This window comes from Engystomops pustulosus, chromosome 1 (assembly GCF_040894005.1).
Source record: "Engystomops pustulosus chromosome 1, aEngPut4.maternal, whole genome shotgun sequence".
NCBI lineage: Eukaryota > Metazoa > Chordata > Amphibia > Anura > Leptodactylidae > Engystomops > Engystomops pustulosus.
Genome location: NC_092411.1, coordinates 37,720,559 through 37,745,742, shown reverse-complemented (window position 1 = coordinate 37,745,742; position 25,184 = coordinate 37,720,559). Strand labels below are relative to the sequence as shown.

At 40.6% G+C, this 25,184-nt stretch overlaps 1 protein-coding gene across 13 annotated transcripts in view; it reads right to left on the bottom strand.

Moving 5' to 3' along the window:
- The window catches only part of ANKRD31 (ankyrin repeat domain 31), a 72,022-nt gene extending 50,246 nt beyond the window's left edge, over positions 1-21,776 (bottom strand). For 5 of the 13 annotated variants that reach the window (XM_072138347.1, XM_072138416.1, XM_072138339.1 and 2 more), the window contains exons 1-10: positions 21,646-21,776; positions 15,530-15,656; positions 13,659-13,829; positions 12,668-12,735; positions 11,298-11,380; positions 11,100-11,134; positions 8,432-8,502; positions 6,504-6,550; positions 3,986-4,486; positions 1,282-1,424 (exon numbers count right to left, since the gene is read on the bottom strand). In XM_072138347.1, coding sequence (XP_071994448.1) covers positions 1,282-1,424; positions 3,986-4,486; positions 6,504-6,550; positions 8,432-8,502; positions 11,100-11,134; positions 11,298-11,380; positions 12,668-12,735; positions 13,659-13,786 — 1,076 coding nt within the window. In that variant the 5' untranslated portion in view covers positions 13,787-13,829; positions 15,530-15,656; positions 21,646-21,776. The other 8 variants (XM_072138442.1, XM_072138357.1, XM_072138367.1 and 5 more) reach the window with 8 other exon arrangements.
- Positions 21,777-25,184: the final 3,408 nt, after the last annotated feature.

Sequence of the window (25,184 nt, the reverse complement as noted above, 5' to 3'; positions counted from 1 at the left end):
AGGATGCCGTCGCTGATGTAATTAAGTTTTCTGATCAGGAGCGTAATGGACTCCATAGCAGACCGTTTCCTTAAAAACACATGCATGTTTTTACACAATCACAATCATTTTTACACTCATACACGTGTCTACAGATTTATACACACATCCAGTATATACACATCAAATTTACAACATACACACGCATCCAGTATATACAGCATATATACACACATCCAATATATACAGCATATATACATCCGTATCCAATATATACACACAGCACATATGCACAGATATACACATGCATCCAGTATATACAACACAAACGCACAAATATACTGCATATATACACACACATCCAGTATAAAGAACATACACACAGATATAAAGCATATATACACACACGCATGCAGTATATACACAACAAATACACACAGATATACATCATATATACACAAAAAAACACATATACACACAAATATATATAGTTGTGGGCCCCTTTGGAGCTCTGGGGCCCCGGCACTTGCCCGGGTCAGCCGGGTGCTGACGCTGGGCCTGGTCATTACACTATTATACCCCACACCATTATACAGGCTGTCAATCATGTGTATAGGAGTATCTCATACACACAGGCTGCAGGGGGCGCCAGCACCAGGAAGCACATGGAGGAGCCATTACACCATTACACCTCACACCATTATACAGGCTGTCAGTCAAGCACTGGGGGGTGTGGCTGTGCCATGAATAAGCTGGACATCTTGAATATGATAATGACTCATTGGACCTCACAGGTCATTTGCATACAGCTTTAGGACCTCATTGCTTAAGTTTACAGGCATGTAGGGACAATGAAGGGAGAGAGGCAATGATTTCTAATGGCAGTTTATGAAAATAAATTTAGTTTAGGGGGTTTTCTTCAAAGGAAATCTACCATAAAAATCAACCAGAGAGACTCACTCTAGATCCAGCCATTGTGACTGGTAATCTTCCTATATTAGTTATCCATGGCCTCAATCCTTCTAAAATCAGCTTTTAAAATGATGCTAATGAGTCCTCCTCCATCTGCCTGTTGTAATGTCACATTTTTTAAAAGGATGTATAAATTATTTTGGTCATGCAGGGTATACAAGGGAATGTATCAACAGTTTTTTAAACTTTCTTTTTAACTTACTCTTTAAAACCAGATAGGAAAATTATTTTTTCTACATTTTTTACATTTACTCATAGTATTCTTTATATTAGCAACGCAAAGTATATGTATACTTTTTATATTGAAAATCGGTTGTAATATTTCCTTACTTGGACTCTTGAAGTGAGTTTTGGGTAACTGATTGTTTTTCCACATTCAAAAGATTGCTTCCATCACTGGGAAAAGATCCAGAACTCAGTAAAGTTGTAACTATGGTTCTCTCCTCTGTAACCAGCGTTTCTTCTCTTGTTTCCTGCGGGTACATGGTATGCTTAGAGTGTGAGTAAACAGGAAGTAGTTTCTAAGCTTTTATTAAACATTGAAGTAAGAGGTATGATCAATTATTATAGAGAAAAACAAAAAGGCAAATAATTAACTATTTACATTGTGAATATAGAATGTGCAGGAAAATAAACTTCTAGAACATTATTTTTTGCAAGTTGTTTGCAGTGTAATGTAATTACATAACACTTGTTTGAGAAAGTAACGGTCCAAGATATTGAGTCATGAGGATCTATATACATGGCTCATATAATGGATTAACTAAATCTAATAGAAGTTTTAACCAGTGTTAGGTATTAGCCCTGAAGATTTATGTTACCATTCCTTTAAGTTGCATCAGGAATGTAGCTGAACTTGAAGCACTGTAGTGCACTTCTGCATGGGATCTCTTCACTAAACCACTGCACAGCCCCTCCTCCATGCTCTGAGTAAGAGCTGTAGAAGTCTTGTGGTTAGTAAGTACAATCAGGGGAGGGGGTTAGAGAGAGGTTTGAATAAAGAGTTCAAAGAACAAGCAGAGTGAGGACCAGTTACAGTGAAGTCCAGCTACAATCCTAGTATATAAATCAATTTTTAGTCCTGCTACTACCACATGTTCTCGAAGTTCCTTGGACTTCATGCCAAAACACATAGGCATGAGAGTCCATGATTTTCTATATCCAGTATGGTACATAATAGCTGCAGGTGATTTTGTTGCAGGATTGCACTACATTTATCAGTTTTACGACAGTTTCTAGCATAGAATAACTGATATAATGGCAATTGTGCACTGCAAGAAATTGAGATTATTTATGCTCCTATGCCACCTACATGCCATGTGGGCATAGCAGGGTGCGGGTGCTAGAGTAGACATCGCATAATTTTGCCCAGTGTCGACTAGACCTCTTGATGTAGTCACCATGACAGGTGGGGACATGGCGCTTCTGTGCCGGGGTATGAATCATTTCTCCCCATGTGTCTATGGCCCTAGGAGTGTTTCTGTACTCTTCGAGACAAAATGTAAATGCTATTGAGTTTTATGTTCCACTAACTTCAGCTAACATCATTAATACAGAGTTGTGCTGCCATCTAGCGGGATTGACTGCTTTTTACACATTCTTTAATAGAGGATCAAAATGCAAAAGTAAAGAGTTATATATTGTGGACATGTTTTGCATCAAGTGTAAAAGTGCCATCTATGTCTTATGGTGCATGGGAATCCCCCCCCCCCACACACACACACACACTTCTAAGGGAGTTATACAAACCTATATTATACTTCTTAATTTGGAAGTAATGTGCATTTACTCAAAAGCAGCACACATTACTCAGAGCTTCCTTTCTAATCAGCAATCATTAAAAAAATGGCTGCAATTATAGAGATGATCAATACCCTTCACTATTCCATGAAAGATGATTCATCAAACGACAAATTGGTGAAAGCTTCTATGTATATTGGAGTAATAACGAGATAACTTGGGCAACCACATTTCAAGTACCGTATTTTTCGGGACTATAAGGTGCACAAAAAATCATATGATTTTCTTAGAAATCAAAAGTGCGCCTTATATTCCGGTGCGCCTTATATTCCGGTGCACCTTATATATGAAATGGTCATGTTTAACAAGAGCTCCAGGCCATGGCAGCAACATCCTGCCAACATCCTGCACACACTGTAAACGGGCACAATACCCCATCCCTGAAGTGCCCTGGCACTGCGATACCAACATCGTGCCCCTCTGTGCGTCGGCGCAGGGCAGTAGCATGGAGAGACTGGAGCTGGAGCCGCGACCCAGCATGGCCGGCATTACCAGAGGGGGACTCGGCAGCGACTCTAAATACGTGGGTCTCCAAAGACGACCCCTTCACAGCAAATCTCCAGCGGAAACTGAAGACCATGCAGGGCGAGAACCACAGGGGCCATAGTGGGAACCACATGGCTTCCTCATCTGTCGCTCGCACGGACCACCTTCTAACCCAAGCAGCCACCAAAAAACTGCCTTCACCTAATAATTCGGTGTGCCTTATGTATGCACCTAGACGTCTTAACAGGCCTTTATTTCATAATGTGCCTTATAATTCAGTGCGCCTTATCAGAGAAATACGGTATAAGCCAACTTCTAATTAGGGTTGACTAATTCTTTACCTAATATGTATAATGAGGTCTGACAAAGTCTATAACACATATGCATTTATAAAATCATTAAGAACATTCACTTCATAAACATTTTAGGTAAACAGATAGGTTACTAAGTTTAGGTGTAAATAAACACCTTACACCATACAGACTCATGTTCTTTAGAGCATAAGTAAGCTCAGCAGAGTTTGATGAGGCTGGCAGTCTGATACATCAGTGTACATTTCTAATGCAATATTAGCTTTCTATCACCCCTATAAATTGCTTACAGAAAGTGGTTTGCATGTATATAAACAAATAAGGCCCATACCTTTCATTTAGTAACTTACTTGCACTGTAAGCAGATCAAAGGAAACAATATAAGAACCTTTGTATATAAAAAAAGCGTTTTCTACTAGCTTTCATGATGACTATACCTCATCAGTCTTTTCTGTGTTTTCTTCTTTCTTACGTTTACCAATCTCATCAGTACATAACACTCCAGGTATTTGTGTGTGGTTATCACTGAATTCCCCCATCGCTTGTCTGTCACAATGATCTTCCTCTATAATGAGACCATCTCTGGAGGACTGTACTGGGGGATTCAATAAAGCTGTAGTATTCAGCTGGCCGCTGCCATCCTCAGGAGTTTCAAGAAATGACAGGTCCCCTATTTCTAGTAATTGTGTCAAACTGTCTGATGCATAGAAAAATTTTAGCATGTTGTCAATGCTCATGAAATCCACTTGTCTTCTGGACTGTGGCTCTTCAATGAAAAGGTTTATTTCTCCATTGTTTCTCGTGTTACTTACATTATGGTCTGTATTTTGTACATTTACGGTTTCATTATTATCTAATGATACCATTTTATTTTCTGGACAGGTTACCAGAGCAGGCAGCAAACTAGTGTTCTGGGATTCATTTGCAATTATATTTTCCTGGATTGTGCACAAAAATGAACAGAACGTTAAATTTACAACTAATAAATACAAGAACAACTTGAACAAAACATCACATACAGGGTACAGATAGTGCACAGCTGATAATGGTTACATAGTCTATACAGTCGGAAAAAAACACAAGTCCATCAAGTTCGACCTAGAAAGGGAAGGGATTGGATGAGGAAGTGATTTAGGGAAAACAGTTCTAAATAAAATAACCATCAATGTTATTTAGATGTAAAAAGGCATCTAGACCCTTCTTGAAGCTCTCTGCTGTCCCTGCTGTGACCAGTGCCTGAGGCAGGCTATTCCACAGATTGACAGTTCTCATAGTAAGAAGCCCTGTCGCCTCTGGTGATTAAACCTTGATTTCTCAAGACACAGACAGTGCCCCCTTGTCTTTTGATTTGATTTAACCTGGAACAACTTTCCACCATATGTTTTGTATGGACCATTCATATTTTTCTATAAATTGAACATGTCCCCCCTCAATTGTATCTTTTTGAGACTAAATAAATCAAGTTGTTTTAATCTTTCTTCATAACTGAGACCCTCCATACCCCTTATCATTTTTGTGGCTCTTTGTATTACTCTCTCCAGCTCCTTTTTATGAACCAGTGCCCAGAACTAATGCCTTGTACAGTGGTAATATTACAACCCTATGCCGGGAGTCCATTCCGTTTTGATACATGACAAGATCTTGCTGGTATTTGAGGCAGCTGATTGACATTTGCCACGGTTCCATGGTAAACTACATCCACTTGTTACCACAGAAAATAGATTTTATAGTGGGAATTGTCGACAAACCTAAAATGTTCTGTCCACTTGCAATTACTTGCGATTCTATACGTTATATATTTTTCATATATCTAACACTGTAGCATTAAAAAGACAAGACAGCTGTCTATTAAAACTTGTAAAAAACTGTATTTAGTATGTGCACAGCAGCAGATCTTCTAATGCTGAAATGAGGTGATCTAGAAGAGAGATTAATAAAGAGCTAGATTGTTACAGAATTCCAGCAACAATTCAGATATGACAGTACTGCATAAATCCACTAGATGACGCTAAAGAAAGACAATGAACAGAATCTAAGATTGTACGATACAGTGGATAGACCTGGCTGGATGAGCAACTGGAGAGGAAAGTTAAAAACTTTCAGGAGCTTTCTTTTGTGATTTATTTCATATCCTTCAGGCCCACAACAATTTTTATAGTTTTGCAAGCTGGAGGGGGAACATTTCAAACTTTATCTGTAGTTCTGAACCATGAACCTATATCCTCTGAACCATGGCACCTAGGAACACATTGCTAGCGTCATATTAAACAGGAGAATATCCCCATATAATAATATTGTATCAAGATACGTTTCACGGAAACTGTTAAAGTTACAGTCGGACATCTGTAAGCTATATATATATAAATCAAATTTTTATTGCAACTTTAACAGTGGATATCTCTGGTTCTGTGAAACACAGAAACACAATTCTGTGTATGGATCAGGGTTGGAATTATTTTGCAGAAATTAAATTTTCTAAGGAAGTATAGGTAATCAATATCGAACTGGGAGACTATCCAACACCCAATCCCCTTGTTAACAGATGATATATGATTACATGTATCTGATTGCTGGGACCCCAATTGTGTCTCCAAGCACATGTGTGACCAGTGCTCCATTCACTTCTATGGGAATTACTTGATCAGTGAATAAAGAGGTGACACAAAGTTTACCCAATATCCCATGTGATTGGAGTATTGGTGTTTATACTCCAATCACATGGGATATTGGGTAAACTTTGTACTTTTGATTTGCTGCAGACAAGACACTTATCACCTATCCTGTAGATAGGGGATAATTGTTATTTATGGGAGCTTGAGCTATATAAGAGAACATTGATGATTCATATGTGCAACAAATCTATCTATAGAAGGACTAATTATAAGTAACTATAAAAATTGACTATCAAACTACTACAGAACTCATGTATCTTGGCTGTGGTTGTATCATACTAACCTCGAGTTCCAAAGAATCAAATAATTGCTGTGAATCTTCACATAAATCTGGAGAAACAGTAAAGGCAAACTTTTGTTATAAAAGGTACATGTGAGTACAATAATATTTCAATCACAAACTTTAGAAACTGTGAATATCCCTCTAGTCTAAAGATGCAATGAAAAAACAAAATAGAGGGCTAAGCTCTCTCCCTATACAATGGGTGTCGGCTGTATAACACAGCTGACGCCTGCCTGTAACTGCCATGGTTAGTGCTGGCACCGATCGTGGCAGTTGACCTGTAAAGTGCTGCGGACGATCCCGACTACGGCACCCAACAGAGCTGCCGGTGGGCGCTGCCATTTTGGTGCCGAACCTATGGCATGGGTGCCATAGGTGGCACTCGGAGCCATTTCTGTGGGCACTCAGACCATCGCCCCAGGACAGAGTTCACCAAATAGGACCAAATCTTCCTGCAGTCCCAGGCAACTTAAAGGGAACCTACCACCACAAATCTACCTATAAAGGTAGATTGGGTGGTAGGTGGATTAATGGGACGTGAGGATAGCCCTTTTAAGGGCTAATCCTCACGTCCCTGCACTTTTTTAATAACTTTAATGTGGTATTTATTCAAATTTACTTATGCGGCTACCGGGGCGTGGAGTAGCCGCATATGAGATTACATGAGGCGGCTACTCCACGCCCCGGTAGCCATTTTACCCCTCCTACTCACCCATCTTCGGCGCGCAGCTCCGCGTAGCTGCGCGCCCTCGTCCGGCGATCCTGCCGTCTGCGCATGCGCAGAAGAGCAGGGCCGCGCCTGTTTCGGAGTTGTGACCGCGCAGGCGCGGGCCTGCTCTTCTGCGCATGCGCAGACGGCAGGATCGCCGGACGAGGGCGCACAGCTACGCGGAGCTGCGCGCCGAAGATGGGTGAGTAGGAGGGGTAAAATGGCTACCGGGGCGTGGAGTAGCCGCCTCATGTAATCTCATATGCGGCTACTCCACGCCCCGGTAGCCGCATAAGTAAATTTGAATAAATACCACATTAAAGTTATTAAAAAAGTGCAGGGACGTGAGGATTAGCCCTTAAAAGGGCTATCCTCACGTCCCATTAATCCACCTACCACCCAATCTACCTTTATAGGTAGATTTGTGGTGGTAGGTGCCCTTTAAGCAACACTTCTTTGGAACTGTGGGTAAAGTGAGAAGGTGTTGTCAGAACTGCATTATCTTTGAACATCATCCTGCTGAACCTGCCATTCTTTCTCTACAGAGAGACCCTGGAGAGAAGCTACAACAAGAGTCTGATTTGCCCTCTTTCTTTTAACTGTATTGGTTGCCTCAAGGGGCCGATACAATTGAAAGATGTGGAAGAACAAGTAGCAATAAGTTACTGCTTAAAATGACATGTTGGCACTTCACTGTAAATAAGTGAACTTTGGTTGTAGTTTGGGCACTCTGTCTTCAAAAGGTTTACTATCACTGTACTAGGGGGAAGCTGTGACCCAGTCAATAGGTTTTCCCAGTTTTTTGTAGTAAAATTAGGGGCCTCGGCTTACATTCGGGTCAGCTTATACTCGAGTATATACAGTATATAAATTTAATATCCCTGTGATTGTACTGACCCAAAGAATAAAGGGGTATCCCTGGAGCGCAGAAACAACAGATCCCACAAGAAAACCACAGCAAATAAGGGGGGGGTTGTCAATTTCACCTCACTTGGAATTTTTTTCCAGCTTTTCAGTATATTGTATAGAATATTAATTAACCCCACTAAAAAGTACTATTTGTCCCGCACATAACAAACCCATATACATCTCTGTTAACGTAAAAAATAAAACAGTTATCGTTTTTGGAATGAGGTGAGTAAAAAACAGAAACGCAAAAATCTGTAAGGGTAAACTTTTTCAATATTGAAATGATTGATCAGATTTTGAATAATCATACCATTGAAATTTTTCATAAGCTGACAGTGAGTATTTTCGGTTGGCAGAACTCTTGATTTTTTGCCCCAATTCCTAAAAAAATATAAATTATTATGTACTCAATGTATTTATTCAGTTGACATTCAATTACAGTATTAAAAACTTCCATGCGTAGTAAGAACAAAAAAAAGACTTCAAAAGCATCATTGCATTGAATGCATTTTTAGAAATGCATTAAATTTTTAATATTTTAATTTGTGCTTAACTTTGCACCATTTTATACATTAAATACATTTGGCGATTGTTTCTGAAAAATTGAAAAAACTAGCAAATCTTTAATTTTTTACATCAGGAAATCTTTAATAAATGTGCCTTCTGTAAGATGTCCCCGACGTACGTTTCGGCTCGGAATTCACCCTCAGAGGAAGGCTTATTCTGAGCCGAAACTTACGTCGGGGATGCGGTCTTTCCCCTACAGTGGAGTCGCTAACACTTATCTGTCAATAAGTTACTGGTTATGCAGCCCATACATAGGGTAGTGCTGTCACTATTTATAACAGTCACTACATAGGTTACCGCTGCTATTACCCATACCAGGCACCATAAATACATGGTCCATCAGCAGGCTTCATGTCCACGTTTGTCCAGTCTCTTGCAAATTGACTTTTCTATTTAACTGTCTCTCCATTTTGTCCGGGTTGGTCCGCTTCTTTCTCTGTGTTCCACCACTCGGGATTTTATTGCATTTTATTGATATTTAAAGGACGGCGCCATCTCATGTTGGCACCGTTTATGTCATCTTGGTTATGTGTCATTAATAAAGATCCATTTTCATGTGCACTTTCCTAGTTTGTCCTTTTTTCCCCTCTGGTTGAGGGGTATGTTTGTTGTTATTGTGGACTAAGAGACTAGGTGCACTACTGTGTGGGGTGACCGAATAGTGGGCTATACATTTGGCCTCGGTATATACTGAGGGATGATCTCAATCTTCCCAAAAACCCTTTTACTTGTATCCAGCTTTTTGTTTAAAAGGTGGAGACACGTGTGGGATAGTATTGCCTGATGAGTTCAGAGATATACAGAGGGGACAGGTTGTGGACGGCTTTATATCTTATGGTTAATATTTTAAATTGAATTTGCTGTGCAATGGGTAACTAGTGGAGAGACTGGCAGAGAGAGAGGCAGAGGAGGAGCGAGGAGACAGATGGATTAGCCGGGCAGCAGAGTTTAGGATAGATTGGAGGGGTGATATGGAATTAGCTGGGAGACCGCAGAGTAGAATGTTGCAGTAGTCCAAGCGAGAGATGATGAATGTAATATACAGGCAGTACTCAGGTTAGGTACAGGATAGATTCTTTAGGTTTGTACTTAAAGGAAATCTAACAATCTGGAAAAGTAAACAAAAACCTAGAAATACTCACCTCAGCTCGTCTTCATCTTGTTCCCGGCACTGTCCTCCGCTAGTTTTGATGCCCGCCGTTCCAGGCTGCTAATTATGCACGACCTCGTCAGGGGGAGGTGACGTCACTATGTACAGTTTGCTTGTGTATAGTGCAGAGTGCGCCAGATTCAGGATTTCTACATGAATCTGGCGCTCCCTGCACTTCTCTGACAGAACTTGTAGTGTCCAGTGGCGCCCATCTTAGTGATAACTCCACCTACTTTAGAGAGGCCATACATTTTGTAAATCATAAAATCAAACTTTGTGTGACAAATGAATTTGAGTATTGTTGTATTCATTTATTTATATAATCATGGGTTTTTGTGTCAGACGTTCATATTCCCGGAATACCTCATTAAATCTGGTGCACTGTCTGAGATCACCGGAACGCCCATTTCAGTGCTGAAATCTGTGTTGCATGAAGTGCAGCTGCGCCGCAAAATGGTCACAAATGTGCTGCGGATACTTATTAAGATACCTTAAAGGGAACCTGTCAAAATTACCGTAGGTAGAGAATAGACATATTTGCTTGATTTGGGGGAAGATTTTAGGTAAACAAGGGAGTTCTAGAAAGGACATGTCATACACTACCTAAAACGGCTAGTAGGTAAAGTGAGGTAAACTTGATGTCAGGTTCTCTTTAAAGGAAAAGGATTGTGTCCGGCATTGTAGCACAAATCATTAATATGAATATGACTGAAGTGCAATAACATACACAACCTAAGGTCAAGGGTGGTGCTATTTTTGAAAGCAAATAGCCACGATGTTTTAGTTATGGACAACCCATTTAATAAAATGCAGTCCAGGGAGGACCTCACTGTGCAATAATTAAGTCCCATAATGTCATGGTATGAAGCACACAGCCCATCATACTCATTTGGGATTAATTGTTACAGAAACTAGGTCTTCTCTTTCAACAGCAGCGAGTGTGCTTACAAATACTTTTTTAGCGTTTAACCCAGTGGACAATAATTCCCACAGATACATTGCCAAAATCTCCTAAAAGGCCTTTCCAGATGTATGATGGACACCGAATAGGAACCAACTATGAAATATGTAATGTTTATGGTTTTGACATGAGATATTCACCAAGTTCAAGGTCTGAGTGTTAAGTATCCACATACTTTTGGAGGTTACGTAAGTAACATTTGTAAATACGAGGGTTAATAGAGGGGTGAATCTTAGATTATTGAACTGGAAAGACAGAAATTCATACAGAACTTTAATTCTCAATTCCTGCTCTTATTACCTTAATAGGGACTGTGAAGGCTCCTCCTCAGAAATCTAGCAAAAAAATTATAATAAACAGAGAAATTATGAAAAGCCATTATTCGCTACATTTGTGTGTGTCCTGATCAGCAGTGTATATAGACAAAGGTAACATAATAGAACTATTATAATATATATTATAATATAATTATTGTAGAGGATGGGATATGAATCTTACCTGTTTTATTGCAGTACCATTACTTTCCATTTGTGTAGCTTGGATCAATTTAGAAATAAGATGTATTTCTGGGGACTGCTGGCCTAGAAATAATTATGTAAAAAAGAGTAATGTTTCCCTCTTTTTTAACCTTTAACCACTACTGTTACACCTGAAAACGGTGCTCAGCCATTTACTCCTAGCCAACACCAGCATACAACACAAAGGAATGGAAAAACATGATTATTTAATAAATTAGATGCTGCTATACTGATCATCTAAGGGGGGTTGAATGGAGGGGGCAACCTCTGTGGACCATCTGCACCCCATAGATGGACTCATTTAAATATTATCTGGGGAAACATGTGCAGCTTAAGTAAGCTCCTTAGTGCTTGCTTTACAAAAACTGTGAGGTGTGGGTGCATAGTCCTGTTCGGTACAGGACTGTGTCCAGCCCAGTATTGAACTTAGGGTACCATTCTGTGTTCATACTTTTCACAGATCTTGTACAGCAAGCTCTGAGGAGGCTATCGGAGCTGTGCATGTTAATGTGTATTTAATATCACAATTCCGATCGCAGCCATGAACGAGATCAGAATAACCCTTTTAAAAGTAAATAGAAAATAATTTGTCATAATCTGAATACAATAATGAATACATTTATACTAACGTATAAAAAGGGGCCAGCAGAGAACTAGGACACAGTGTGCGGCCGAAGCTTGGACACGCAGTGGATGCTCCAAGGTTGTTAGCATAAAGAAAAATGGTGTTATTTAAAGAAAGCGACACATCACACAGGGATAGCAGAGGCATGTATCAAAAGTTTTTTCCTTCCCCTATACATTCATGGTAAATATTCTATATAGTCAGTCCTGGTGGCAGACTCCTTTCGAAGGGGTTGAATAAAGATAGCAAGTTGATCAGTGAGGGTCTGACCTTTAGAACCCCGTTAATCCCGTAAACGGGAGCCCTGACAATCTTCAGAACAGGGTACCCATTCTCATTAATGGGGTGAAGTAGCAACATGAGCATGGATCCTGCTGTTCCATTTAATAGTATTAAGTATTGAGAATTGGTAGGTACAACTCTCATATACCTCCAGTACTCCCATTCACTGTCTATGGGAATGCCGGAGAAAGCTAAACACTGACCTGGGCCATTTCTGACACTCATATACTATTGAATGAAGCGGCAGGACATATGGTTGACCTGCTGTTCCACCCATTAGTGAGTAGGGGACCCCCATTCCCCGGATTGCTGGAGGTCCCATTCTCGTAATCAGTTGGGGTCCTAGAAGTCAGACCGTTACCAATCACTGATCCTATGGATACGGGATAAATTTTAAATTATTATTTTTTGCACTATAATAATTAAAGCTCAAGGTGACTTACCATTGTTTGATGTGTTTGGAAATAAACTAGCAGCACATGTGGGATAGGCATCACTTTGTATTAACATTCTATAATATGTAAAAAAAAATACAATCAGCAATTTATCTAATAGCAATACATGCTACATTGCATCATCCTTCATTTACATTTGTTAAATGAATATTTAATCTATATAAAAGCTAGTAATTTGAAAAAGGAAATGTTAAAGTTCTGCTTTGTCTATCTAGTACCTTCAGCATATTTTCAAAATACAGAATCTTTAAAGGGAACCTGTCACCCCTGTTCCAAAAAAATGAAACTAAGACAGCTTCCCATAGAGCCCTTTAGTCCTAAGGGCACCCATTTATCAACTAACACTGGCGATGCATAAAAAAGCAAAAAATCACATTTTATTCTGTACCTGGTAACCAGGGAGAACCCAGCGAGTCCACGTGGGAGGATCACCGCGGCTCGAGTCCTCGCCCTCCTCTGTGCACATCAACCAGCACACGCCCCCTGTATGATTTTTCCTACATCGCACAGCCGAGTTCCGCGCACGCGCACTGGCTGCTCTCAGCTGTGTCAATGCTTATCAGCGAGCAGGGAGCCGCGTGACGTAGGAAAGATGGAGGCGTGCGCTGGCTGATGTGCACAGAGGTGGACGAGGACTCGAGCCGCGGTGATCCTCCCACGTGGACTCGCTGGGTTCTCCCTGGTTACCAGGTACAGAATAAAATGTGATTTTTTTGCTTTTCTATGCATCGCTAGTGTTAGTTGATGAATGGGTGCCCTTAGGACTAAAGGGCTCTATGGGAACCTGTCTTAGTTTCATTTTTTTGGAACAGCGGTGACAGGTTCCCTTTAAGTGCAAAAGGTAATAATAAAAAATACTATGACAGGATGCGTAATGCTTAGATGAGGGTTATTCAGAGGAAAACCAGCCATGTGTGCCTTCCTTTTATTTACTAAAATCTTTTAATTATCAAAATCTAAAGAACATTAAACTGAAAACCTTTTGAGGTAAAGCTCATCTTCTCCCTCATCACTGCCAGGAATCGATTCATCAATCACTGTTTCATCACTGTCATAATCTTCACACACTGGGGTCCTTTTGGTCTGAAAGCCTTCTCCTTCGTCCATGTTCTTAGTTTATTTTCACCACTCCTCAAAGTATGATCAAGTTCTAAAACAAGAGAGCTGTTATTATGAACTAAGCAACTATACTCAGATATCAAATATCAGTGTATTAATATAATATAGTGTAATACACAAAAGATCACCGTGTAGGGAAATAGTTCATGTAAACAATCGAGCCGATTCACCTGCTGAAAAACAGACCATTTCTGTTTTTTCAGTGGTATCAGTCATAGTCTGGTCTGGGGGTGTTGGTGGGGTCAGCCATAGTTTGGTATGGAGAGGTCAGCAGCATCAGCTGTAGTCTGATCTGGGGAGGTCAGCAGCGTCAGACATTGCCTGGCATCTGGAGTATCAGCCATAGTCTGGGCTGGTCTGGCAGGTTGGTGGTCAGCCATAGTTTGATCTGGGGGGAGGGGGGCAGCGGTGTGAGCCATCGGCTGGTATGGGGAGGTCAGCAGCATCAGCCATAGTCTGAGCTGGCGAAGTCCGCGTTCTGACATTGCCTGGTCTAGGGGTATCTGCAGTGTCAGCCATAGTCTGGTTTGAGGACCAAAAAAACAAAGAAAGAGCACCCCTTATTTAATGCATTATGTAAGATTGCTTGAATTGCTTAAATTGGCTATTTAAGCAGAGAAAACAGACAGTAATGTTTTTCTCACTGTAAATATCCGTCTATTAACATTATATATGCTTATGAATTACCGTATATACTCGAGTATAAGCAGAGGCCCCTAATTTTACCACAAAAACCTGGTAAAACCTATATTTCTTTTACTGGAGTATAAGCCGAGTTTGGGTTTTTCAGCACATTTTTTGTGCTGAAAAACTAGGCTTATACTTGAGTATATATTTCAATTATTGAAAATGTCATACTCCTCACCAGCTAAAAACACTCCTCAAAAATGGTAAGAGGAGTATTATTTCTCTTCTGGTAAAACGTTAATGCGACATTGTCAAGGACTACAACAAGGGGGCATCCTCTATGCCTAGGGGAGAGGCGGTTCTACCATTGCCATAGACAGGGATTCTTTACTGTATGAGCAGTATAGAACTCTCTGTCAAAGGAGGTTGTAATGGTGGATACTTTGTACATGTTCAAGAGAGGCCTGGATGCCTCTCTTGAAAACAAAAATACCAGCAGGAGTTTTTCCCTACATTGGGCCAATTGGCATCTACATATAGGTTTGTTTTGCCTTTCTCAGGATAAAAACTGTATCAATTATAAGTTGAACTTCATAGACCAGCGTCTTTTTCCAATCTTATCGACCATGAAACTGACTACTTCAGACAGAAAAATTAACGGTAGCCATATCAATCCATCCATTCCAGCAGGATCCAAATGGCTGGGTCATTGGCTTTTAACACGTCAGATTCTTTTATTAAACTGTAGTTCAGTTGTCTAGCCGCATCTTATTCCCCTCTGTCTTTTGGGAAAACGCATATCTGTCTGAGCCAAGTGAGCATGAACAGTTACAGATGCCAGTTTCTAGAAGGCAATGGAGCAAAAAGCTTCCAGGTCTGCAGTCCAAAACAACCAAGTGTCACTTTCCCCCCATGATAAACAATGGATGGCCTACCCTGATGATGAACCTAAAAGGAATTTCTGACCAACAAATTATGTAATTATGAGACTTTAAATAGACTTCACCAAATTTTATCCCATTACATTACGAACTCCCTCAGGTACGATATATGTTTTTCTGAAAATGAGCTGAGAAGAATCATGTGTTGCCTGAGAATAGTCACTTTTAGAAGCTGAAGGTGGAGCGTCACTTCAGTCCCTCTATATTTGGTTCTATAGTATCTAGAACAAATCTTTTGGCATATTCAAGACAAGAATCTCATCTTGCAGATTGAATCAGACTTCTGTGACCTGTAAAAATGGAGATACAGAGAGTTATAGTAAGGTAATAGGCGGAATCTCGATCATTATCTGCAGCTTATATGTAAACAGATTTCACATAAAAGAGGGAATTCTAGAAAGAACATTTTCCCTACCTGAAGGGGTTTCTAGTTTAATGGATATCTACAATCAGTTGTACTGATGGCAGACTCCTGTAACATACCCGTTTGTCATCTTCACTTCTTTGATAAACACTTTTTATTACTTTCCAGCACAGCGTCATTCTTGAAATATAGATATGGGTCTGGGGGCTGATAATTTCTGCCGGTGTGCTGAGATTTTCCTTGTGAAGTCAGCTTGATAGGAAAGGCTCTGCAGATGCGTTGGGCGGTGGCCAGCTAAAATTAAAATAAAGGGGGCGTGAATAAATTATCAGCCCCCGAAGGCAGAAGGCTCAGGCTCATTAGCATATTTAATATGACTCTATATTTCGAGAATGCCGCTGTGCTGGAAAGTAATAAAAATTGTTTACCGTAATAAAGAAGAGAAGAGGACATACGGGTATGTAATAGGAGTCTACCATCAGTATATCTGATGGTAGATGTCCTTTACTGGGTTAAAATCTGATGTCCCTTTAAGTTTAAAACAGGATAAATATCAGGATTCCCTCTGGATATTGGATATGTGAGGTAAACTATGTCACAAGGGATATATCCATAAAATGTGACCAAAGAATAAACCATATTATAAATAATCATATTTACATACATAGTACCATGTCTGCACATCACCTTCCAGCTTAGTTACACAGCCCCAGTCTATTTACATTAGTAAATATGTGCCTGAGTAGAACACTAGGAGAACCTGTCACCAGGATTTACCCCACTAAACTACTAGCCCCCTCAACTAGGATATGAAATGTCTTTTCTATAATTCTCTCTAGAAATGTGTGTATTAAACATAGAGATCCCACATCAGGCTTATGGCTTTGTGAGCTACAGAACCAGAGACATAAGCAGCTAAAGATATAGTTGGGAATGCAAGCTGCAGATAAACATCCATTTCCCTTCTATTTTTCATCTGCCTGTATGTCCTGTTCTGTACCTCGCAGAACCGGGAGATTCTTATCTTTAACCCCTTAACGACCAGGCCCTTTTTTGCTTTTGTGTTTTCATTGTTCACTCCTAAAAACCCATACATTTTTATATTTCCATGTAAAGAGCTGTATGAAGACTTGTTTTCTCCGTAACACATTGCACTTCATAGTGATGGTATTGAATATTCCATGCCGTGTACTGGAAAGCAGGAAAACAATTCCAAATGCAGGGAAATTGGTAAAAAAATGCATTTGCCCCTTTTTCTTGTGGGCTTGGATTTTATGGCTTTCACTGTGCGCCCCAAATGACAGATCTACTTTATTTCTTTGGGTCGGTGCGATCACGGGGAAAACAAATTTTTATAGGTTTGAAAACATGTACAAAAATTAAAACCTCCTGTACAAAAAAAAAATTCTTCATTTTGCCATGTTCTGGTGCTAATAACTTTTTTTTTCATACTTCAGTGTACGGAGCTGTGGGTGGGGTAAATTTTTGCGGCTTTTGATGACATTTTGAATGCTACCATTTTGAGGACTGTACAAGTTTTATGATCACTTTTTATAGAATTTTAAATTTTTCCAATTTTTGACTTTGGCCAATATTTTACGTTACGGGGTTAAATGACAGCAATAACCAGTATTGTGTTTTGATAGATCGGACTTTTTGGGATGCGGTGATACTGAATATGTTTATGATTCTAACTGTTTATTTACTTTTATATGTGATCTAGGGGGTGATTTAAACTTTAACTTTTTTTACTGTTTTATCATATTATTTTTCAAAATTTTTTACATTTTTTTATCATTATTTCAGACCCTTAAGGGTACTTTACCCCTACACGATCTGATTTGTCATACTATACACTGCAATACTACTGTATTGCAGTATATAGCAATTTTGATGATGATATCTAATAGCCTGCCATCTGCTGGCTATTAGAGATCATTACACATGGCAAGCCTAGAAGTCTCAATAAGACTGTAGGCTGCCATGGCAACCAATCGCCGCCCTCCAATAACGTCACAGGGGCAGCAATCGGCCATCCAAGATGGCGCCACCCGTGTAATGGTAAGTTAGGTGTCGCAGTCGAACCATGATCGGCAGTAACAGCTGTGTATGGAGAGAGCTCAGTTCGTGTGCTCTCTCCATACACCCCTCGCAGCACAAGGTCCATATAGTTCGTCCTGGTGCGCAAAGGTGTTAATATGACACAAAAAGCTCGTTTCTAGATACTATAGAACAGAAGATAGTGACTTCTGAAGTGAAATTTCTCCTGCAACCAATAAACTTGACTCATCTCATGTGGAAATGAAATGAGAAGAGTCATATTTGCCTGACTTGATTCTCCAGCAGGTGCAAACCCCATAAAATAAATACTCATAATTACAGACACAAAAGCATGGATTGTGGGTCTTAACCCTGTAAAGGCCTCTCTGTAAATGCCTCCAGCTTCCAGGGGCATTTAAATCCTGGCAGTGTGTGTATACCGCCATCTTGGATACGATATCCACCACCCATAGCATCACTGGGGGGCAGCGATCGGTTGCCATGACAGCCTCTGGTCTTACGAAGACCCGAGGCTGTCTGGTTTTAACCGATTCATTACAATGTGCGATTTGCATAGGAAGTGAATGAGAGCCGCGTGCACGGTAAGCGCCGAGCGCGTACCTGCCTGCGACGGCTATAAAGTTTAAAAAGTGTTTTAAAACGTGATACCGCGGTTTAAAACACTAACGAAAATAAGCTCCGGCACCAGCTCACCCTGAGCTGGTGCCCGGTATTTCCATCAGAAACCTGCCACTACAAGTGGTAGGTTTCCTTTAATGACAGGAGCATTTTTAGCAAATTTTCATACTTACTGGTATTCGACTATGATGTAAAATACGGCTGTCTAAATGAGTTCTGTACATATCCTTCCACACCGTATGTGGTCTGTATATAAGGTCTGTAAAATATAGAATATGTCCTATTCTTTTGATCCGGACCTGTTCAGCCCAATAGAAGTCTATGGAAACATAACAAATACGGGTTGTATACGGCAAACACAAGTTGTGAGCTGTATGTGACCTGTATTTGCGGATGGTTCCCAGGGGGTCTGCAGAGCCATATTTTTTGCGGATACGGATCACATATGGTTGCATACCAGTGTCTTACAGTCTGTATTTGCTGTAAATACGGGTCCACAAATACTGAAAGTGAAAAATCTGGATGTGTGCATGAGGCTTAGGGCGCATTCACACATTGCGTTTTGACATGCGTTTTCATTGCGTTTGAAACGCATACACAACAGCTGAAGAGGGGTGATTTGCCTAATTACATCACTGTTTACATCTCCGTTTACAAAACGTAACGTAAACGTGATGTTTACTAATGTAAACGGTAATGTAATTAGGCAAATTACCTGACATCAGCTGTTGTATATGGGTGAAGACACACATGGTGTTTTTGGGCCGTTTTTGGGCCGTTTTTACTAAGTGCGTTTTCAGATCGTTAAAAACGCATGCGTTAAAAAACGCATCCGTTTTTTAAAAACGCATGCGTTTTTTGAAAACACATGCGTTTTTGTCCGTTTTTCATTGCGCAATTTCGGAAAAACGGACAAAAACGCATGCATTTTCAAAAAACGCATGCGTTTTTAAAAAACGGATGCGTTTTTTAACGCATGCGTTTTTAACGATCTGAAAACGCACTTAGTAAAAACGGCCCAAAAACGCCATGTGTGTCTTCACCCTATGCGTTTCAAACGCAATGAAAACGCAACCAAAACGCAATGTGTGAACGCGCCCTTAAGGGTGCGTTCACACGTGATGTCAATGCATGTGTTTTCAATCGTATAACAACAGCTGAGAAGAGGAGATTTGTCTAATAACATTGCGTTTAAAAATGCACATGTTAACCCCTTCTTGTCACAGAGGAATTGATGAATAAATGCATTTGTGTCACTTTCTTGTGGGCCTTACAAATTTCACTGTATGCTCCAAATGATACGTCTACTTACCGTAATTCTTTGGTTCAGTACAATCATGGTTAATACATTTTCAAAAATGAAAACAATGCGTACAGAAAAAAATTATTTTCATACTTTGGTGTACGGTGCTGTGCAAAACATTTTTTGGGAGACATTATTGCTACCAAGGACTGTGTGACCTTTTGATCATGTTTTATTGAATTTTTTTATGTGATATAAACATAAAAAAAGTAGTGTTTCAGACATTTGGGAGTTATTTTCCGCTATGGGGTTCACCACCGGGGATAATTGTTTTTATATAATATAATTTTATATTAATAGATAAGGCATTTTGGGAAGCAGCAGTACTTGTTAGTTACAGGTTTGTGATTTTTACTATTTATTAAGTTTTATATCAGTTCTAGGGTAAGGGGGGAATTAGAATTTTTATAATTAAAACATTTTTTTTTACAATTTTTTAGACCCTAGGTACGTTAACTCTAGACAGTCTGATGGTTCCTACCATATACAGCAGTACTACTGTATTACAGTATATGACATTTTTACACGTTTCTTTATAACGGGTATCTGCAGAAACCATACAATCTCGAGTCTAGGCTGACGGCACATGTGGTGTTTTGAACCCGTTTTTGTGCAGTCCGTTAAAAACAGCGCTAAACGCATGAGTTTTTTACCTGTTTTAATCCAGATAATTGGTAAAACCGGTGAAAACCGCATGCGTTTTTTAACTGACTACTTAAAAACGGCCCAAAAACTGGTTCAAAGTGCCACAGGGAGCAGCGATAGAAAACAAGATGGGAGTTAACACTCCAATCATGGGTATTAGCAATGGACGTTTTCTGCAATATGCAGCAAACCCCATGTCTGTATGACGGGGGCTCACCCTGTGACCCCTCTTCATACAGCATTAGCAGCTCTGCACCTTAAGGCTGCATGCACACTGCCGTGAGCCCGCCGCACCGTAGCACGGCGGGCACACGGCAGCGCGGGGAGAGGAGGAGGAGGTGAGCGCAGCTCACCCCCGCCCCTCTCCATAGCGATGCATGGCCGCGGCGCCGTAATACGGGAAAAGATAGGACATGTCCTATCTTTTCCCGGGCTACGGAGCGGTACGGTGCCGCACGTGTGCTGCACCGTACCGCTGCCGTAGGGCGCCGCGAGCCCATAGAAGTGTATGGGGGACGTATATCGGCCGTATATACGTCGGCCGTATATACGTCCCCCATACTGTAGTGTGAATGCAGCCTAACTATTACGGTGTGGAGCGCTAGGGGCTTAATACTAGTTTACAAACTACACAAATTCCTAAATTGAGCCAAGAGTTTAATATGGTGTCAACGCATGCGGATGTTAACCGTTTCAATGTATGTTAACACCGAATTATTTTGTAATGCAACGTTGACAGCAATGTAATTAAGCAAATCTCCTCTTCTCAGCTCTTGTGATGGCGTTTTGAACCTGTTTTTGGGCCGTTTTTAAGCAGTCCGTTTGAAAACGCATCCGTTTTTGACCAGTTTTACCAATTATCTTAATTAAAACGGGTCAAAAGCACATATTTTTAACGGACTGCTTAAAAAAGGGCCCAAAAATGGGTTCAAAGCGCCACATGTGCCGCCGGCCTAAGGTGTTTGGCACTCCAAGAATTCTTATTATACACCTATCCCAGGAATGGGCCAATATATATATATGGTATTTTCACACAAATTATTGCAGCATTTAGTGGCGATTTTCTTCACAGAAATCCTTCTTAGTGATGCTGATTATGTAGTTGGGCACAGGATGGTAATATTATAATATTATGGGGAACTATAGGAAGAAAAGATGAATCCCAGCTTATAAAGCAGAGTCCTGTAACAGGCGGGACATAATAAGTTCAGGACTACGAGCACCATTGCTGTTATGAGGTGGTATCACTATCACTACTACACACTCTCCCGCCGGCAGCGCCTCACACCTCGTCATCTGAGGAGAACCAACGGCACAAAACGTCTCCTCAGGCGCCACCTCAGTCCCGCGCCCCGCTCTCGTTATCAGGATATTCAGGACACTGCGATTGGCTAACAGCGGATCCTAACCACCAATCAGACAGCAAGGTGAGGTGGAACTGTCGTGGCGCATCCCTGGAGCCCCGCCCCTGTAACGGACCCGTGTGACTGTGTCTGAGGAGATGACGGAGTCCTCCATGTACAGCGGTGGCTGTAGCTACTTCTATGAGACGCTGCAGTCACTGTGTATATTGTGGAGCGGTTACCAGTTTCACTGTGACAAAGAGTATGAAAAACCACCCCTCAATCTAATAAAAACTTCGAATTGAAAACTGTGAGGTTACTGTGGCGTGCCAGTACCGTAAAGTGTCCATATATAATACCACCACACAGTACACACTTCCAGAAGTAATGGAAGCCTTCTCCCTAGACTCTGCCCATAATAGTTAGGAACTACCAAGGGCCCTCCATATTTTGAATGGCTGCACTAAATGCAATAAAGTTTAATGGGTCAGTACTGACGGCCATTATTTTAACGGCCAGCGCAACCAAAACGTTAAAAAAGTAGAGCGTTTCCTAGACATATGGATCACTCATAGGCTACATTCACACTGCCGCATGGGGGGGTGAATATAAGGATATACGGCCGATATACGTCCCCCATAGACGGCAATGGGCGCCCGGCACACATCCGGCACCGTACCGCTCCGTAACCCATGAAAAGATAGGACATGTCCTATCTTTTCACGGCATACAGCGCCGTGCACCATATATCCCTATGGAGAGGGGCGAGGGTGAGCAGCGCTCTCCCCGCACCCTGCTGTGTGCCCGCCATCCTACAGTATGGCGAGCAATGGCAGTGTGAATCCACCCATAAGGGTCACAAAAATAAACCTGACAGAGGAATATAGGATTTTTTTTTTCTCTTCCATTTTTCACTCCCCAGAATCAAAAATCAATAACTCTGCTCTGTGACAGCTTGTTTTCTGTGTAACAAATTGCACTTCATAGTGATGGTATTTATAATTCCATGCCGTGTACTGGGAAGCGGGAAAAAATTCCAAATGCAGTGAAAATGGTGAAAAAACGCATTTTCACTGTTTTCTTGTGGGCTTGGATTTTACGTCTTTCAAATGTCAAATGACATTTCTACTTTATTCTTTGAATTGGTGTGATCACGGGGATAACAAATTTGTATAGGTTTTATAATGTTTTCATACATTTACAAAAATTAAAACCTCCTGTGCAAAATTTTTTTTTTTAGATTTTGATGAAGTTTTCAATGTTACTATTTTTAGGACTGTACGACCTTCTGATCACTTTTTATAGATTTTTTATACTTTTCAAAATTGCAAAAAAGTGCCATTTTCAAATTCTGGCGCTATTTTCCATTACGTGGTAAAACGCTGTGAAAAAACGTTATTATATTTTGATAGATCGGACAATGTTTTTGTGATTTTTTTTCTGTTTATTTATATTTATATCATTTCTAGGGAAAGGGGGGTGATTTGAATATTTATTATAATTTTTTTTTTTTTTTTTACTTTTTTTATTTTTTAGACCCCCCAAGGTACTGTAACCTAGGTTGTCTTATTGATCCTACCATATACTGCCATACTATAGTATCGCAGTATATGCGGATTTTCCTCCTCATTCATTACAATGTGCGAATCACACATTCTAATCAATGGGTTAAAACAAGACAGCCTCGGGTCTTCGGAAGACCGATCGCCACTCCCCGATGATGTCACAGGGAGTGACGATCTTCAACAAGATGGCGGCGCCCATGCAGGTATTACCGGTAAGTCTTTGCTGTGATATGCCTAAATGCATGTTTGTTAACAAATCACTAATACAATGCAAACACTTGCATTAAGGGAGCACTCACACGTGGTGTTAAGGCATCTGTTTTTGACTAATTACATTGCTGTCAACATTGTGGGGCACATTAGTGCTATTTCCGTATATAATGCTTCGTCCATCTTTTTTGTGGTGCACCTTTAACATCAGCACAGCTTTTATAATATGTTTCAAAATGCAATGTAAATGCTAAAAAAACATACACCATTTATTAATTTTTAGATGCATGTAAAAAACTAAATCCTGGCTAAAAATGATTATTCTCATAGGGCAAGTTTTGCAATGCTCAAGTGTAAGCCGTAATCTCTGTTTGCATTTCTGTCAAGGCTATCAACGAGTCATGACCAGTATAACACATGCTGATGTAACAGTACAAGGGCTTATTTTTTTTTACTAGACTAAGTAGTGTTTAATGGCACCATTAGGGGTACATGTAAGGGTGATGTCACACGTGGCGTTTTTGGACTGTTTTAAAGCATGCGTTTTTGAATTGTTACCATGTGTTAGGCTGCTTTGAACCTGCTTTGAACCTTGAATCTCCATCTCTAGAAATATAGGCAGCTGTGAAACAGATTAAAACCAGCCAAACTTATAATTAGCAGCATGGAGCGCAGGGACATGATGTCCGGCACTCCAGGCGGCTAATTATGCACGCCCTTGCACCTCCCCCTCCCATGCAGATGTGATAGCCTCACTGCTGCTCCAGCGCAGATGGATACATCAAGAGGTTACGGCCTCCTGAAGTACTTGGCGGGGTCCTGAGCAGCGCTCATCTCTTCACCAGGCCCTGCAGCACCGCACTGACCCGCACCCCACCAGCCACGCGCCCCCCTTCACCATCCTCTACGCCCCCTTAGTGTGAAGGTGGCAAATAGGGGAAAATAATCACAAGTGCTAGCTATAAGAGCTTCAGCGCTTCACCTTACTGATGCAGCTGTGATAAATATCCCCCATAAAGATCACGGGCAGTCCTGAAGAGGTTAAATTATATATAGACCCCCAAAAAACTTGTGTCAATTCCGGTCTCTGGTACCGCTGGCTAATTCATCTGTATGATTTTGTATTATGCATAATAAGCACTTTTTTATATACTAAGCATATGCAGTTATACAGTATATAGTTTCTGTTGAAATATGTAAATGGAATGTATTGATATTGCATTTGCACTTATCTTGGAATGTTTTTATTCATAATTTTTCCATAATGTGTGTATTTATTTAATATACAATGAAAATAACAAAAGCAGTGGCCATGTTGTATGACACATACCTGTGGCCACCAATGGACCCTGCTACTAAATGCTCATAATGGGGGGCATTCATCAGGACTTGTATGCCAGTATACAAAAAAGTATACCTGTATACTTTTGCTGTACAAGCCATGAAATCATCTCAATTACTAATGAACCAGTAATTATGATTTTTTTTCCTTTCATGTCATCCTCACTCCAAGTGGGCGTGCGGGAGGATAGCTGGTGGATCTGTGGCCCGGCTTTAGCCTGCGAACTTACCCGAGTGAAAATTTGCAGTTTATGGGGCAATTCTATGTAGAATTACACTCCAGCGCAGGCGACGGGGGGGGCACAAGTGTTGGCACTTGATAGATGTCCCCGAATGAGTATTAATCCTCTTGGCAGTAAAAACGGTTG